Here is an 18,358-nt window from a genome sequence, read left to right on the forward strand (position 1 = left end):
TCCATTCCTCCATAAGATCGACAATTCTCCCTAATAAATCAGGACATGTTTTTGAAATTGGCACATCATATCAATTTCCAGAAATGTGGAAAAAAAGTGGCTAAATGAGACAGAAAACCTACTTGGAAGAATAGTCTTGCGAGTTCACTTACTGGTTCATGAGCTCACACGATGTCCATGTCAAGAAGATTTGACGTACGCGTGTGCTTTGATGGGGTGTTTGGCGTGTAGTCTCTCGCGATGAGCACAGGCGCAATGGGTATGTGCCGAACCAGGGGATTGTGAAATTATAAGGTGGTGTTTGGATCTTGAGAAATTTGTTCATGTCACATCGAATCTAATTAGAAGGATTAAACATGAGTTAATTATAAAAACTAATTGCACAGATGGAGGCTAATTCGCAAGGCGAATCTATTAAGCCTAATTACTTCATGATTAGCATGTTTACTGTAGCATCACATTGTCAAATCATGGACTAATTAGGTTTAATAGATTCGTCTCGCAAATTAGCCTCAATCCGTGCAATTGATTTTGTAATTAATCTATATTTAATACTCCTAATTAGTATCTAAATATTCTATGTGACAAGAACTAAACTTTAGTCCTAGAAACCAAACAGAAGCTAAGGCAAGGTTTGCGGCTCCTGCGGCAGTTTGCGGCCATTGCTGCCTTGCTGGGATCGACAAACGACCCAACCATTGACCCTGAGAGTCGCAACCGATAGCATTCTACTGTTCCTCCGGACGGGGTAGTTTTCCACTTATTATCGTCAAATCCTCGCGGATAGTACAGTTCTCCCAAACAGGGTAAATGATCCCCCGCGCGCGAGGGCCCCACACGTCCTGTCATAGTGTCCTTAATTCTCGTGGACGTGGTTTAGATCCCTTCTCTGACAATCTACCGAGGTCCACGGTCCAGCATCCCCGTCTGCTCCGCGCGTTGCATGAGCATGAGAGGAACAAGGTCGCTGCCCAGTGCCCACAGTGGCTAGATCCATCGATCTTGGCATGCAGATGCAGATCAGCCAGCAGAACAACATGCTGCATTGTACAACGACCTACAGTGCTCGCGCATATGAACGCACAACATCATGAGAAAATTCCTTATTTTAATTTACCATCCCGCATGTGCCACTGCTGTCACTTTTCCCGTAACGGCGTTAAACCTGGCTCCTCTCTCCTCCGTTCTCTGCTTCTCCCGCTCTCCTCCTCCTCATGCCGCACAAATCAACCGCCAGCAGCACATGTTCCGTTCAATCCCCAATACAAAAATAGATTGCTCGCCCAGGCAACCCCCACGGATCCAACCTCGCATCTTCATATTCTTGTGGAAGGAGCTCGGATTTAGCAACGAGAAGCCGGCGGCAGCGTCTCGTCCGCGCGCGCGGCGCCCCCCGGTGGCGGTCGGGGACGAGTCGGAGTGCGGGCCATCCCTGCTCGTCCGTATGCGTGGCCTTGACCCTGGCCCTGCCCCTGCCCGCGGATAGGAGCGCTGGCAGGCTGCAGCGCAGGGCAGCCCCGCGGACAGCGGACGGCGGCCGCGTGGGCACCGCCGCGTGCGATGCTCCTTTGACTCACTCGAGCCAGCTCGTCCAAACCACTGCCGGCCGAAACAGAGGCCGCCCGTGGCCCGCCACGAGCGCCGGCTAGCCGTCTGCGCTATGGCCGCACCCAACAATCGCACACGGAGGACCGGCGATGCCGTCCGCCGACGGACCCAGTGGCCGCTCTCTCGGGGCGCTGGCCGTGGCCTCGGTCTGGTCTGCGTTCTATCCTTTTCCTGCGGGAGTGAGTGGATAATTGGATATGACGGCGAGCGAGAGATGGGATGGGAGCTCGAGATTTCCGGGCACGTTGGTTGATGTCTACGGGTGCAGGACCGATCTCTCGTGATAGAAACGATGGCGCGCCCTTGCCCGGCGACGTTCATGGTTGGAGACTGGAATAGTACCAATTTTATGGGACTTTTTTGCCACACTTTTCGTTGCAGCTGTTTGCTGGCTGGTGCTACACCTGCGCGTGCGCCATGATTTTTTCACCTCTGCACTGCACCCGAAGACGCCTCTTCACCTTAGCTTCTTCTCCCTTCATTTTTTTTCTTTTCTCTTTAAAATTTGTTTGGATAATTTAGGGCGGTGTTGATTGACGTCGGAGGGAACGACAAGCGAGAAGCTTCTTGCTGACCGGAGCGTGGGGAATATCCAAGAGTTTCTTTGCTTGATTTTTTTTCTTCCTCTGAAAAAGCAAGAACTGTGTCTGGCGTGCCAGACCTGTGCACGGAGACAGAGAACTGTGTCCACGAGGTTTTTTTTGTTTAATCGGCGTCCGAAGCGCCGGTCCTGCTTGCTGATGCGCGGCTTAAAATAACGCCACGATTTAGCGTGTGTGCCGTTGTTTAGAGGCTCCTCCCTAACCGTGTGTGGGAGGGCAACGTTTTTAATTGTATATTCGCGATGTGGTTGGTGCTGGTGGTTTGGGTGATGGCAGTGTTGGAGACAAGAGGAGGAGGTCGTCTTCCTGATGGCGAGATCCCCTGCTGGTTTTATCCAAGCCCAAGGGAAGGTGTTGATGGCCACTGTCTGCGTCTCGGATTGCACATCACCCAAGTTTACATCAAGGAGAAAGCATCGTGGATAGCCATGCTAATTTAGCCCTTTTTTTTAAGTTCGATCTACTATCTTTGATTTAAAAAGTACACATACGTCACCTTCAAATACATGTAGTCGGAAGTGTAAAACTTTGACGTTAAAATATTTGATTTATCACATCAAAAAGTAGAATTGATAAATTCAACATCTAAATATTCAGTTTGGCTCAGTATAATTCTCATTTTAAGGTAGAACATGCACAAAAAGTAAAAAGTAAAGTAAACGATGCCAATACCGGCAACGGGAACGGAAGGAGTAAGTAATAAAAAAAATGTGATCTAAAGGTGTAAATTCACAGGCAGCTAGAACCAATGCTCTTTGAGATACTTTTTTTTTGTCTCTGCGCTAATGCTGTTTTGGAGCCTGCCTAACTAAAGTAGTAACTAGTAATGTCTAATCACCAATTAATCAGGTACTACATTCAGAGAACCTAGCTAGCTACTAGCAGGCAGAGGTGCCGTAGCTCCTAGGTTCATGAACTGCTAGGGTGCACACTTCTTTGCGTGCATGGCATGGTGTCAAAAGCAGACAACAAAAGAGCCCACTGCCCTTTTTTTTGTAGCGAGCTGAAAATACAAGAGGCCGTGGCATCCAGCTAATGCAAAATAGAAGCTTCTTCCGAGGAGAATCTTCTGTGACGCCAGCAACCGTGGAAAAAAAAAGGACGTGAAATACGACATGTCGACGTATGCTTAGCGCACACAGTGCCGGTACATGTGAGAGGAAAAATCAAATAGGCAATCGATTTGCCAAGTAAGCAATCAGAAACGTCCCGCACTAAATTCAAAGCACCTGAAAGCAACCCCTGCCGCTGTATCGTTGTCTCATCGAGCAGCCGTCACTGTTGCATCAGCGCAAAAAGGCGGCAGAAGGAGTTCAGATACTAGTGCTAAACTTTAGCAGTGTCGGATATAGCAGTCTCGTATTAGATGTTCGGATGCTAATTAGGAGAACTAAACATGAGCTAATTATAAAACTAATTGCAGAACCCCTGGACTAATTCACGAGACGAATCTATTAAGCATAATTAATCCATCATTAGCAAATGATTACTGTAGCACCACATTATCAAATCATGGACTAATTAGGCTTAATAGATTCATCTCGCGAATTAGACTCCATCTATGCAATTCGTTTTGTAATTAGCTTATGTTTAATACTCCTAATTAGTATCAAATATCCGATGTGACAGGTGCTAAACTTTAGCGGGTGGTATCCAAACACCCCGAAGAATCTCGTTACACTTGTACAGAGACCGCTTTTCCTGAGTACAACATGTGTACACCAAATAAGCACACGCCATATATACGGTATTTTATTGCTCGTGATTCATGCATAAACGGAACCCAATGCCTCACAAGTACAACTTGAATGATCATGTCAATAATCTTAGCTCAGCTCATTAATTTAGTTTAGCAATATATCATAAATGCAAAAGCGGAAAAAAACAACTTGCAATGATAGAGTTGGCTCAAGAAACAGGGTAAAAGGTTCTTTTAATTATACAAAACTATTTCTTTTCTCTCAGAAGGTGTCACATTATTTGTCCTTCATTTACTCGTAACATTATGAACTTTAGGGAATATTTAAGTCTTCAGACATTAATTATGAACTTCTTTTTGAAAGTACACTTGATGACTTCCGAAAATTGGTACTATACTATAAAATATAAAAAATATACTGATCCCACTTTTACTACTATTACAAGAAAACATCATAAATACTCACGCGACCCACACAAAGTTATTTACAGTTTCACTAGGTCAAAAATGGATAAGCACATAGTGTCTCTCACCATTTGCATATACACTATTATTGCAGCATGAGGAATCAAGGGAAACTATCTGCTCAGCAAGCAAAGCATTGGAGATTGTCGCTTTGGATATCTTTACTAAGAATGGATGGAGAAGCAATAATAGACTTTGCTTTAATTTATTCCTTTATATGCGTGCATATTTTTTCATCAGCTTTTGAGCTAAGAATGCTGTAAAACTTGGCTATGTGCGGTTGCAGAGTCTGGAAGTATTTTTTTTTCTAAAAAATTCTGCATATATACATATATATGTATTATTACTAGCACCGTTTTAACAACCGTCACTGTCAATCACACACCCTTTTTGTGGTCCTAGTGTCACTTGCTGCATAGACAGCCCAAAAAGTGCACACACGCAAATTAGTGGGCGCATTCTTGCATGATTACAAAACCCCTAAGAAAAAGAAGTTTATGAGAGAGAAAGAAACTAGAAAGCAAAGAAAAGGATGGGATAAGATATAAAGGGGGAGATAGCTGAGGTGTGGTCTTTGAAGCTCTAAGGCAAGAAGCGGTTTTAGGTCCACCAACTGGTTGTTATAAGGGGATGGAGACCATCCATCCATCCATCCATCACCTATCATCTTCATATCCATTTCCCATCCATCCTAACCAAAACGCCCACTCCCAACCTCAACGTGTCTGCTCCAAGCTCTGCTCCACAATTTGATCATCTTGACAGTTTCACCAGGCACGTTGGGTGCTCCAAAATCTGAATGGATTGGAATCTTAACCGAGAAAAATATCATAGAAACACGTGCTAGCCTAGTGTGGAACACGTGGTAAGATGTTTGGGTAGAAAATATCACTATTGAGGTTAGCTAGCTACGGTGGCTCCCTTGTTACTAGGTATACAAAGAGTAAAAGAGTGATGGTGTGACTTTACTTCAGAGTTAACAGTAAAAAGTTGCATGCAGATTTTTTTTTTGCCTGTGGAAATTCTTCTCCGAGTATATTAGAGGAAAAGAAACTTTTTTCTCATGTTAGTGAGGAATCTTTTATGATATTATTACCATGAGAAAAAATGGATCAAAATTACTTTTAGGTTGGGTGGTTGGAGGCATGCATGATGTGTCTCTGTCTCCATATATAATTCACATAAAAAGCAATTACACATTCAAATTTAGATAAAGTCAACATGACATAATATTATGATATGAACTTATTAATTAAAGTCATTAAAGCTTTCACATTTAGAATCTTTTTCATAGACTTGTACACGCATTTTTCCTTTGTCCACACCATTGGCGCACCTCACCACTGATTCTTTGCCGGAAGATCAAATAAATCCATAAATAGGATATATATTGAACCTTTTGCAATAAAAAAGATTATCCATCTAGCATGTGGTCCGTGCCAATTACAATTCTGTCGCTCTTGTTTATGCTCAATAATCATGATATTCCACGGTTAGGATTTCAGTATATTTTTAGCATTCTTAGGCTTTTAAATTAAGTCATGCAAAGACAATAGTCCCGACGATATGGGCACACCCAACGCTTTGCCCCTCCTACTCTTCCCGGCCGGTGCGCAAAGAAGCTTGTTCGCAGTGGACCCAAGCTATTGCACAACACCACAAGCTATGGCACAGCACCATGGACCACACAATCGAGAGCCCAAATTTCCTTCATCGATAGCCGCTACACGTACGAACATAATGCAAATGTTGTCAATGTGTATATTCAACTTGCGACTCGCAAAAAGTTCAAACCTCTTGACCACAAAGCCAAAAGCATCGCTTAGAATTCCAACAGGAAGCAACGTCTTTTCTCTCTACATTTTTTCTTCTTCTTGTGAACTTTCTCATTTCTAACCAGGGAATAAGTTTCAAGCAATTGGCTAGTCATCCACACGAGCAGCCGGTTCATCACCGTTTCTCAAAGCACAACGTTTTTTCCTTGGTGAGCCTAGCATTTGTGGTGTTTGAGGTCCCCCACCAGTGGAGTGTTTTGTCATGGGGAGTTGGATGTCACATGCGATAAATCCTCTGCCCATGTCTTTGTCCTGGAACGATTTGCTGATCCTGCGTATCCTCCGCGCTAGATGCCACCGAATTGCGGGCGCGGGCAGGCGGGCGCTACCGTGCGCGGCCATTCAATGCGCGTGCATTTTCAGACATTCAACACGGGGGAAATTTTAGCAGCCAGCGCAAACCGGCCTTTCTTCGCCATTCGTGCCTACAGTAATTAAATGATTTGATTTGATGCGCGGATGGGCATGTCTAGTCCGTGGGTACATTTTTTTTGAGAGGATTAGTAGGTACGGTTTGTCATACCATATCTGAGCAAGATGGATAGTACCAAAACGGGGAGTAGGATAATTTCATAGAATCAAATGTTTAATTTACCTACTATGTAAGCAAATTACCAATGTGGCAAAATGATTGGAGAGGAGATGAAGAAACGGTTTCTCACAAGGAAATTGAGTCATATTAAGGGTGAAGAAATTACCCAAATTATGGCTATGCGAGCCCCGTCATTTCCTCCCTGCGCAGCCTAGAAATTTAAGAATCGGGCTCAATAAAAATCAGGCTGAAATACTATATGATTTTGAGCTAAATATATAGGGCTGAGAACCATAATTATTTGAGCAACAAATGAAACTAGCACATGACTTTGTCAATTTCAAGGTCTGTTGTAGGCCTTGTTCCATGATTGAATCATGAAACAGATTCGTTCTTGGAGGGGAATGAGTAGATCCGGTTGTGTCACTCGATTCGGGAGGGTTTTGTTTTAGAGGTCAAGATATGAAAATTGATTCCGGGTCGTTAAAAGGCCGGAATAACCAAAACGAGCTGTAATAGAATCAAGCTCGGCTCTATTCCAATCCGAACCGAATGGTTATTTTATGTTAGGCTGGATTTTAAACCGGATCAAATCAATTCGTGCGGAATAAATCTCATTTCAAGCGGTTCCGAGAGAACCGAACGAGGCCGTAGTCTCTGAGAGATGCTCACCAAATCATTCCGTGCAGAATAAATCTCATTTCAAGCGGTTCCGAGAGAACCGAACGAGATTGTAGTCTATCAGAGATGCTCATCGTTATGATTTGTAGAGCTACAGGAAAATACCACTAGCTTATGCTGAGAAACTACTCGACGTTGTTTTCTCGCGAAAAGATCATGCCAATTTTAGAGCTATGACAAAAAAAAAAATGAATCTTTCCCCGACCACAAAAAATCCCCAACATACCCCGCACCCGAGAAATGGTCCGGCTCGAGCTCGACCACATTGCAGTATCGCCCGGCCGCACACAACCCGTTCCAAACCTCCGAACCACAAGCCGAGGCGGTGATGCGCATGCCGTCCCTGAGATCCTTTCTCTCCGCGTCGCCGGCTCGCCGCCCTCCTGATCACCCTCTTGGCGGATGCCGGGCCGTCCCGTCGCCCGTGTCCGCCCCGGCCGCCATCTGATGCGCAAGTGGCGAGGCGGCGACCGGCGAGGTTCTAATTCCATCCCGCCTTGGTCCAGCTCTTGACTCCGATGAGAGCGCAGCGGCATGGACGCGTGGTCCAGTCGGGAAGGAGGCTCCAATTATTCAAGGTGGGCAGGGCTTTCGTGCAGTGGGGGCAGAAATGTCACGGTTGGATGCCGCTGGCCCACCGCGGCATTCCGGTTACAGCACGGCCGGCTGGATGCTATCTTGTCACGACCGATAAATGAGCGGCATTTTGGCAGAGTATTGAACTGATAATCACCGCCGCCGGTCCAAGTACAATACAGATATTTTTTGAAACAGAGGTACAATACAAATATGCAATTTTTATATTTACATGATGATAGTTTGGTACGTATAAGGAATGGGTAGGTCTAAACGCATAGTATTATAGGTAGAGTTGGACTTATCCGCTCGATCAATGGGTGTGACGTTTGGTTGTCCATCCTAACTCCAAATTCGAATCGTGTTCTAAAAAACTTGTAATTCAAATTCAGATGCTAATTCTCTTCTTAATATTAAATTTTAGACACTTCCAAGGTAAATGCAATCTTTTTTTCCCCTCATGCATATTGAATTGTTGGAGAGTTTGTATAATTTTGAGTTCTATCCGATGGTACTCTGCAGAACATTAACTTACAATACCTGCTGAGCTGAAGGGTGATGTACCCAAGAGGAGAGCTAAACAAAAAGCTGAGTTGGTACACCACAAGCTTTTAATTTTATGCGTACTCACCTATGACCAATAGAATAGCCGCATAATTGGTGCCGCGACGATGCGTATGGCGAATAAGAACGGCCCATGTCAGTACGCGTTATCGTGAAGAAAGAAGCAACCGGAAGTTGTGGTGGACACACCGCCAAGTCCCTCCCACCAGCCCAAGCGGAGCTGCCAAGTTGAGCCGAGTTGAGTAGGTTTAATTCCCCCCCAATAATCCTCCACAACAATAATCAACCAACACCAGCAGCAATAATAAAGAAGATGGAGGGGAGAAACAGCTTTCTCTGGCAGGCCCTCGAATTATTTTTATATTGGGCGTTGTTGTTTGTTGCATTTAGTGGGTGGTGCTGGATTTTTTTTTATTCCCGGGGCAGGAAGGAGGAGGAAGAAAAGCGGCAGAGGGGAGAGAGAGGGTGGTAGCTAGGGAGAGAGAGAGGGGGGAGAAGCTTCTCTCTCCTCTATTTTCCTTTTGGTATTGTTATCTTGGGATCTGATTTTGTCCCCATACTGGGAGGGAGGGGGTTGGGTTTCTTTCTCCTCTCTTCTTCTCTCCTCTGCTCACCTCACCTCACCGCCCCTCCTCCCAAGGCCGAGCGTCGGCTCGGGTCCGGTGACAGCAATCGCTGCCGTCTTGCCCTGCCCCCCACGAGGAGCACACCATCAGGTCTGCCTCCATTTTCCTATTGCTTAATCAATCGCCTCCGCATCATTAGCTCCTGCCTGTTGGTTGCAGCAGCAGCAACAGAAATTCTTTTGGTGCATATTCTCTGGATAACACGATTCGGTTTGCTCGCTCTGGTTCTTGCTCTTCTTCTCTGCTTCTGGAATTGTGTCTCGTCCGATTTCGGTGGGTGCAACCAATCCTTTTGGTTTCCATGGGTGCTGTTATGACCCCAATGATTGGTTGGTCTCCTGCTATGTTCACTTAACCCCTCTCACATTCACTCCTCTCACGTAGTCCCTAATAGTGGCAAAAAATTAGATATCCCCTCAATTATATGGTGTTTGTGCTGGAGCATAGGGTTTTCTTGGTTCATGAGGGCTCTGGGATAGCTGTCTCTCTGAATTGTGGTTTCTTGGTGTCCCCTGGGTTCTTGAGGTGGCTGGGGGATCTGTAGCTGTGAGAGCTTCATCGGGAAATTCCATCGGGTCAGGGTTCCTGCGGTTGTGTTGAGTTCGCTTTGTTGTGGAAGTGCAGGTATGGGGCTCAGGCTGCTGAATTCATGGTTCTCCTTTTACCTCCTGGCCTCAAGTTCTTGATTTTTTTGGTGTTGGTGCTTGGTGTTGGGCTCAGAATTCTTGCTTAATTTCTTGAATTCAGCGCTTCTTGCAGCTGGATTGTCGCCGTTTGATATCGCACAGTTCTGAGTTTCTAGTTGCTTCGTCAGATACCGGGAGGGGGGAGGCTTTTTGCTGGGATGATAGAATTGAGCTTGATTGGAGTGGAGCCCTTTTGGATTTGTTGCTGATTCTTGAATCTTTTCTTTTATCTCCGCTTGGATGCCCGCATGAAAGTCATGCTCTTAAAGCACCGTTACCTTTTTTTTTCTTCAATCATTCCCCCCATCTTTTTTCAGGAGGCGGTTCTTGTGTTGGATTACTCCCTTGATTACTCTCTTGTATTATTTTTATGCGATGGAATTCTTAGCTCCTTTTATAGGAGTTGAAGTGCTCTCTTATTTTTATCGTGTGACAACTAAGTTTTGCTTAGGACATTTCTCCCGGTTCCACCTCTTTCATATCATAAAAAATAGTGAAAATTACAGCTGCAAACGAGCAGTGAAGCATCCCGGTCTCTTCTAGGAAATTTCGAATCTCATGCTATTTCATCTCTTCTTCCAGAGTGATTCTGAAGCAGTATTCATTCTACCGGGTGCTGAGCTGGTGAAGGAGCTCTGATAAGCCTAGTACACAGACCAGTCATCAGCCAAGTGATTGAAAAAGGTATGATATCTTACAAACATTTTCTGCTTGAAGGACTTTCCTCAAAATCAAAACTTGTTCGTGGTTTTGCAATTTGCATGTGTTGTAGAATAGAATTTCTGGTTGGACGCCTTGAATAGCTGTATTATTTTGGTGAAGCAGAAGGAATTCACAACCACATTCTCATCCTCTTGGTAAGGTAGTGGCAAAAGACAACAACTTAGCTAATGTCATGGATGAAGGACCACTTGTACCTATAGGTCACAAACCAGCGTCTTACCTTGTCAGTTGTATTTTCCTATTTGATGAGCATCATGTCTGTTTGTCCTCCAGAAATGTTAGAGAAAAGAACAAGATAGTGGTAACTGCTGCCAAAACTGAGGTTTGGCCTTGGACCTCACACTCGTGACTGGTCTTTGTGCGCGTCTTTTATGATTTAGCTTCTTTCACCCTACCTTTTAATGGAAGCTTTTTATTGTACGGCGAATGGAAGTTCTGTTTCGTCATCTGCTATATCACTGTATATGCATAGTATAATTTCTTAAACTGAATTATCTTCAATTGTTTCCATTCCCCCAATTGCAGGAAAGTCAGCAGAAATATTGGTTGAGGGCTCTGTAGTTGCTTCTCCACACTTGCCTATGCCTTTGCAGTAATCTTGATAAGTGAGTAGTCAAAGCTGGAATATGGCTACTTACTACCCGAGCCCTGGCAGTGAAAGAGATTCACAAACCCTGTACTCAACAGAGTCAGGCAATGCATCATATCCCATGCCACCAACCCTAGGAAACTTGCTTTATCCGAACAATGCATCTTCTGGACCATATACAGAATTTAGCGGCATTATTCAGCCTCAGCAGAATTTCATGGACCTTCCTGGCCATCCTTCAGCAATGTCACATGATTCATCATCCAACGAAGCTACTAACATGGGCACTTCACTCACAGAGCAGCGTTCTTTTGGTCCTTTGAAAGATATGAGAAATGAGATGTTAATGCATTTGATGGATGGAGCACACAGCAGTGGTAGTGATCTCATCCACAATGATGCCCATAACACTGCACAAGTCGAGTTTGGCATGTTAAACAACCACAACTCAACAAGTGTTCCATCAGCACCGGGCCAAGGGCTATCTCTGAGCCTCAACACGCACATCTTGGCACCTTCCTATCCATACTGGTCTGCAAAGCCAGACTTACTGTCACCAAATTCTTACCAGGGTGATGACAACAGAATGAAGAATATGCAATCTGAGGCCTCACGGGCAATCCGGAATTCTAAGTATCTGAAGGCAGCACAAGAATTGCTTGATGAGATTGTCAGTGTTTGGAAGAGTGTTAAGCAGAAAGCAGATAAAGGCCCTGCTGAATCAGGAAAAACAGATGGCAAAGAGACTGATGGGGGGACTAAAAGCGAGGGAGTGTCTTCCAATCCACAAGAGTCTGGTGCCAATGCCGCTGCTGAGCTTTCAACTGCGGAGAAGCAAGAGCTCCAGAATAAGATGGCAAAACTTATGGCAATGTTGGATGAGGTGTGTGAGTCTACTGCACTTGTACCTTACCATTTCAGTAACACAACGATGTTTTTGCTAGACTGAAAGCTGTAGAGTGTAGAGGTAATATGCATGAAGACAGACTTGTTCGCAAAGATTAGTTTCACTTATAATCCTTAAATATTCAGATATTCCAATATGAAGGTTGATAAACCAATACTTTATTATCTAGGGACGGCTGCAGATTACTTTTTCTTATATATTGAAAGTCGACTCCATTTTCCACCTTTTGTTCTTAGAAAAATACCTGAGGAATCCCACCCATCCGTTCTGTTTGAGTTGCGGCCTAAATATCAAGTCAAATAGTTGGTTCCTGATCCAAAGGCCATTTGCAATGGTTCAGCTCCTAACTAGAGCTTCTCGAGTTGTGTTCTTGGAAGAGCTGGGACAGCGTGGTCAAAGGTTATTAGTTTAGGTGGGTCTAGCCTTCTTAATAATGCCTAGCTGCCCACAGTCGTAGCTATTTAACAAGGCTTGAACCTATAGATAGCCAGTTTTTTTTAGCTAAAAGGTCCTCCAGACAAGCACTGAACATTTTTCGGAGTAGGAACAGCTATATTGATAAAACTGTTATTCAGGGTAGGATCACCACCAATGCAGAAGGGAGTCAACCCCCCCCCCCCACCCCCCCCCCCACCCCACCCCCACCCACCCAATCGAATTGTCAGATGGTTGTATGAGCTTAAATATATTTCTCCCTTAGCAGGATAAATTGGTCTTAATATGGGATCAATCAGAGCAATGAGTAAGGTGTATTTTGTTTGTTTAACTATGCGGTATATCTGAATTTTTAAGATCACATTGATATTACTTTCAGGTGGACCGAAAGTACAAACACTATTATCATCAGATGCAACTTGTAATGTCATCATTCGATATGGTTGCTGGTTCTGGAGCTGCCAAGCCTTATACTGCAGTTGCCCTCCAGACAATCTCCCGTCATTTCCGATGTCTAAAGGATGCTATCAATGATCAAATTGCTGTTATCCGCAAGAAACTTGGGGAGGACGACAGTACATCTGGTAAAGAGGGCAAATTAACTCGCCTTCGTTACATTGATCAGCAAATAAGGCAACAGCGAGCCTTCCAACAGTATGGTATGCTACAGCAAAATGCTTGGAGGCCACAGAGGGGACTACCTGAAAATTCAGTCTCAATTCTCCGCGCTTGGCTTTTTGAACACTTCCTTCACCCGTAAGTTTCTTTTAACTTACAGATTACAGATATGTTTACTCACCCCCTTTTTTATTTTGTTCTCATGACACTCTTGACACCCTTTCAGGTATCCAAAAGATTCTGAAAAGCTAATGTTATCGAGACAAACTGGGTTAACAAGAAGTCAGGTATTTTTGTCTGCTTAAGATTTATTTTCTCTTGCTAGCAAGTAGCTAGACTAGCTAGCGCATCAATTTTAAAAATGCTTGGCATACCATATCATTCAAATCTATAGACATGCTGTGGAAGAACTAATTTAGGTTGTTGCATAGCTGTACATGACTGTGCTGCAAACATATTCTACATGCTGCAGGGCTGCTTATCCGCATGAGTAATATATACCTTACCGGACTTTAGTCCAGATCCTACGAATAGGATACCTTAAATTTTATTCCAACAACAAACAACTTTTAAATAGACTCTGCAATTGCTCTTTTCTGGGAGAAAACACATTAGCACTGTTGAATATTTGCATTTGAATGAGCACAGCCGATCTGACGGCTTCCTTTCCTTTGAACAATGGAAAGGATCATTTACTGAGACTCATCTATATTCTTTTTTTTCTAGATTTCAAATTGGTTCATTAATGCCCGTGTCCGGCTCTGGAAACCAATGATTGAAGATATGTACAAAGAAGAGGTTGGTGATGTGGAGTTGGACTCAAATTCGTCCTCCGACAATGGGGCACGAAGCAAGGACAAAGCGCCATCTTCTGAAGAAAAGGAGGACCTGAAGACTTCAACAAGCCAGGCTTGCCAAAGCAGTCAGCTTGACGAATCCAAAGCCAACGTCGGTGGGATGATGAGCCTCGGCGGAGCCCCAGCCGGCAGCTTCCACAACGAGGTGAACCCAGAGGACAGCTTCATGAGCCTGATGCTGAAGGCCCAGAGACCAGGTGAAACTGCCGGCAGCAGCCTCCTCCACCACGCCGTTGCTCATCAGTCGGATGAGAGCACGCAATTCATGGCGTATCACCTGGCAGAGCTCGGGAGATACAGCAACAACAACGTGTCCCTGACGTTGGGTCTGCAGCACGCCGAGAACAGCCTCTCTTCAGTGCCAAACACCCAGACCCAGCCGGGCTTCCCCGGCGTCAGAGACGAAGACATCTACAACGCCACAGCTCCTCTCAACGTTACCTCCACGTCTTCAGACTATGAATCCACGAACCAAATGGATCAACAACAACGGCAGCGGTTCGAGCCATCGCCTCTGATGCATGATTTTGTGGCCTGAATTTCAGCTCACACACATTCTATAAAAGCGCGAGGAAAAAGATTGGCATTTGTAGTGCCAGGATGAATAACATGCCTGGATTGAATTTTCAGGCGTGGAATTGTAGCTGTAGTTGCAATTGGGGTACAGAAGGGGAGGGGAGGTATATAGCGTAAATGTAATGTAAATGTAGGTGGTGGGGTGATAGCGGTAAAGAAATCCTGGTAAAGATGGAATATTTTTATTCATGTAAAATGCTATGATTTAAGGGCCATGCTGTAAAGAAGATTTACCTGTAATGGGTACTCGTGATCCAGGTATATATATACCGTGCAGGCTGTTAAAAGGAAATGGGTTAATAAACTGAATGGATTGCAGGAGAATCTTCAGCCTTTCTTGCTAGTGCACGCGTCAGGCTTTATGTTAGACCCTGTTTATTTCCACCCTTCTAAAATTTTAGCTTCTAAAAAGTGACTAAAATATGACTAAAGAGTCAAACACTCCTTGTGACTAAAAAGTTTTAGGAGGCTCAAAATTTTTAGTCCCCTCACCCCCTCCTAAAACTTCTTAAAACCAGTACTGAACTCCCACTACCCCTTCGTTATTACCTCTGCCTCCACACCCTCCTCCCGACCGCACCCTCCCTGACCCCGCCACCGCTCCCTCCCTCCTCCACGCCGGCGCCCGCGGCCTCTCACCGGCGGCCGTGCCATCCCCCGCCGGACCGCCGCCCCCGCTCCCTTGCGCCACCGCACGGGCCGGCCGTGGCGCTCCCGCTCCTCCTCGGCGCCGGCTGCTCCCCCAATCCAGCCGCCGCTCAATCCGCCATCGACACCGGCTTCCGTGACCAAGAATCGCCGGCCGGGCACTCCCCCGCCGGATCCCCGCCGCCGCCGCCGGATCCGGGAGAGGGAGGATCGGGAGGGGGGCGGCGGTGCCGGGGAAGAAGAGGAGGGGAGGGGCGCGGCGGTCGGGATTGGAGGGGAGGGGGCGGCGGCTGGGGGAAGGAGAGAGGGGAGGGGCATCGACGGGAGGAGGGGAGGGGGCGGCGTAGGCGGGAGGAGCGCCGGCCGCCGCCGCCGAGGCCAGCAAGAGGGCTCAGGGCTGGGAGGGGAGGGGCGGGCAGAGAAGGAGCAGGGCATTGGGGGGAGGGCAGTATGGTCATTTTACTACAACATTTATTGCTTTTAGTCAGTTTTAGGAGGTGGAACCAAACATGCTTTAGACCATGAACTAAAAACTAACTAAAACTTTTAGGAGCTAAAATTTAGGAGGTGGGAAACAAACATGGCTAGCTGTGGTTGTGGTGCTAGTGTGAGTACCAGCTGCTGTGTTTCCTTTTTACTTATGCAATTGGAGGTTGGAGGCACACCGAGCTGATCGTTTTAATATGTGATTTGCTTTCTGTTCTCAAACTTAAAAAGAAAGTTTTCATGGGAATTTTGACATGGTACCTGTACCTCGTGTCGGTGGAGATAAGGTAAGGATGCTGCCCTAGAGAATGGCTTGTATTTATACGAGTAATTGCGGGCCCGTTGCTGTCATGTGGGTCCGGTTGTGATGCTCCAGTGGGTCCAAGGATTGATTATCTCTCATCTTGGGCAAACAGGACTGATGATTTGTCGTCAGGTCGTACATTTTTCGACTGAAATTCTTTCTGTTCTTTTTCCTCGCGAGGGAAATTCACACATATATTTAAAAACCCAACCAAATGGATGTATTTTCAACAGTAATTTCCTTGGCACGTTCAACTGCTGTTACTCTAAAGAAGTGTGGGTGAAGGTGAAACGCTGGATAAATTTTCCCATCTTATTACCCGACCAGGAGGAGGTTTCTTTTGAAGATTGGTGGACTAGGAACTTGCAACAAGTCACTGGGCGCTCCAGGAGATCTTTGGCTGCCATCATCATGTTCACGGTGTGGCAAATTTGGAAGGAGAGAAACCGGAGGGTTTTCGAGCACAAAACTTTACTACCTGGGCAAGTCTTGGGGCTGATTAAGGAAGAGGTGGCGCAGCATCAAGCCGCCTGTGGCACCCCTGAGTTAGAGATCAACTAGTTTTAATTATGTTATGTTCCTCAAGTTTGAGTTCATCGTCTTTATGTAATATCGAACTGAGTGCTCCTGCTCTTTTTTGTTTTTTTTAAAAAAGTTCCTTGGCACGATGAATAGATTCACCGGAGAAACTGCTTCCGAAGTGTAAATGCAAAATCCAGTCTGATGCTATGAAATTCCATTACCACTGGCCCACTGCATATCGCTGTCTTCAGAGTATCGGCAGAGCCGTTGGAGATGCGGACTGGGTCAAACGTGCGCCGTTCAAAGCAGCCTCAGCCCTCAAGTCGAGCAGGCGCGTGCAGGCTCGAACGTCACTGTAGAGATCGATGGAATACCCATCACCTGAAGCAGCAGAAAAGGCACCACGCTGCCCCCCAGAAACGAACAGCGCCCATCACTCACCTCGCTCTCTTAGGATCCGTCCAATCAGCCTCTCTCTCGAGACTAGACTAGTCGTCTACTCCCCGTCGCTCGCAATGCCATGGCAGGCAACTCCCAAAACTGTGGCCGTGTTTAGTTGGGGAATTTGGGAGGTGCCAAATTACTGTTACAGCACTGTAGCACACTGTAGCGTTTCGTTTGTATTTGTGAATTATTGTCCAAATATTGACTAATTAGGCTCAAAAGATTCGTCTCGCAAAGTACAACAAAACTGTGCAATTAGTTTTTAATTTCATCTACATTTAGTACTCCATGCATGTACCGCAAGTTTGATGTGATGGGGAATCTTCTTTTTGCATAGTGTCAAAGTTGGGAGTTGGAAGTAACTAAACATGGCCTGTACTGTATCCATCTTGACCTGGACTCCTTTCCTCATCCTGTTGGTCAATTGCTGTTCCTGTTGATGTGTTCATCCATCCATCACATCCATATATAGTTACACACTTTGATACGGGCATCTCACACCTGTTTGCTGGTGACCTTATCAGTATCAGCTGATGAGTACTCACCATGCATGGCCAAATGCTTACTACAGTGTGTGTGGTGTGGTGTGCAGCACGCCAGCAAGTTTGGGTCAAGCTGAAGAAGAAGCCATGCAGGAGTCTGTCATGTCATGTGCACCCCAACCAACTGCAGGCGCCCAGAAAAAGGATCTGGGCTTTCCATGGATCAGGACAGGCAGCCGGCCATCCCCAGCCGGCCAGCTACGCGCACAGTAAAGCTTAAAGCAGCAACCGCGGCATGCAGCATCTCTGAACTTCTGGCCCTGGCCGGCCGGCCTTTCTTGAGATTCTACACCACACCACACCACACCACACCTAGCCCAGCGCGGCCAGCTAGTGGTACTGGTGCTGGTGTAGCATGCATGGCTTCGCAGCCGGAGCCGGAGCCGGCCGGCCGGCCGGCACGCATACACATCACACACACAGAGAGAGGCAGAGAGCACAGAGATAGCGAGCATTGCATGGTATGCAGTTGCTCTCCCCAAGAAAAGCTTACACATCACAGGCAGCCAGCTGAGAGTGTAGATGGATAGACTGGACTCTGAATCACCATCACAGCACTACTGAGTAGAAGTAGTAGTGTAGACTGGATAGTAATAGTTTGGAGTGACAGCACACAAAGGAGCTGAGGCTTGCACTAAAGTTGCAAAGATTGGATTGGATGGATCCTGTGGTTTTGGTGCATCCTGGTTCAGTGCAAAGAGCCAGAGATGGTCCAAGCCTCCACAGTACAGACAGCGGGCAGGCAGGGCGCAGGCAGCCCAACCAAGCTAGGACTCCACACTCGAGTGTGCACGGCTGTGTACATATATGCCACTGCGAAGCCCCTTTTGGCC

The 18,358-nt window shown here is 46.0% G+C and overlaps 1 protein-coding gene across 2 annotated transcripts; it reads left to right on the forward strand.

Annotated features, from left to right (window-relative positions):
- The first annotated feature begins 9,032 nt into the window (after positions 1-9,032).
- LOC101758904 (BEL1-like homeodomain protein 7) lies at positions 9,033-14,903 on the forward strand. Of its 2 annotated transcripts, none has more exons than XM_004982120.3 (6): positions 9,033-9,278; positions 10,457-10,558; positions 11,123-12,069; positions 12,908-13,284; positions 13,373-13,433; positions 13,873-14,903. In XM_004982120.3, exons 3-6 carry the CDS (start codon positions 11,224-11,226, stop codon positions 14,539-14,541), a joined length of 1,953 nt encoding a protein of 650 aa, XP_004982177.1. In that variant the 5' UTR covers positions 9,033-9,278; positions 10,457-10,558; positions 11,123-11,223; the 3' UTR covers positions 14,542-14,903. The 2 variants fall into 2 exon arrangements, with proteins under 2 accessions (XP_004982177.1, XP_004982178.1); XM_004982121.4 differs by lacking the exon at positions 9,033-9,278 and adding an exon at positions 9,558-9,812 and having other exon boundaries at positions 13,873-14,541.
- The last annotated feature ends 3,455 nt before the right edge of the window (positions 14,904-18,358 follow it).

Source organism: Setaria italica, chromosome IX (genome assembly GCF_000263155.2).
Source record: "Setaria italica strain Yugu1 chromosome IX, Setaria_italica_v2.0, whole genome shotgun sequence".
Lineage (NCBI taxonomy): Eukaryota > Viridiplantae > Streptophyta > Magnoliopsida > Poales > Poaceae > Setaria > Setaria italica.

Bases quoted from the DNA above. Each gene is read 5' to 3' on its own strand.
- LOC101758904 (XM_004982120.3), top strand. From the start codon at position 11,224: ATGGCTACTTACTACCCGAGCCCTGGCAGTGAAAGAGATTCACAAACC. The intron at 12,070-12,907 runs GTGTGTGAGTCT...TATTACTTTCAG, and splicing joins TTATGGCAATGTTGGATGAG to GTGGACCGAAAGTACAAACA. The intron at 13,434-13,872 runs GTATTTTTGTCT...TTTTTTTTCTAG, and splicing joins CTGGGTTAACAAGAAGTCAG to ATTTCAAATTGGTTCATTAA.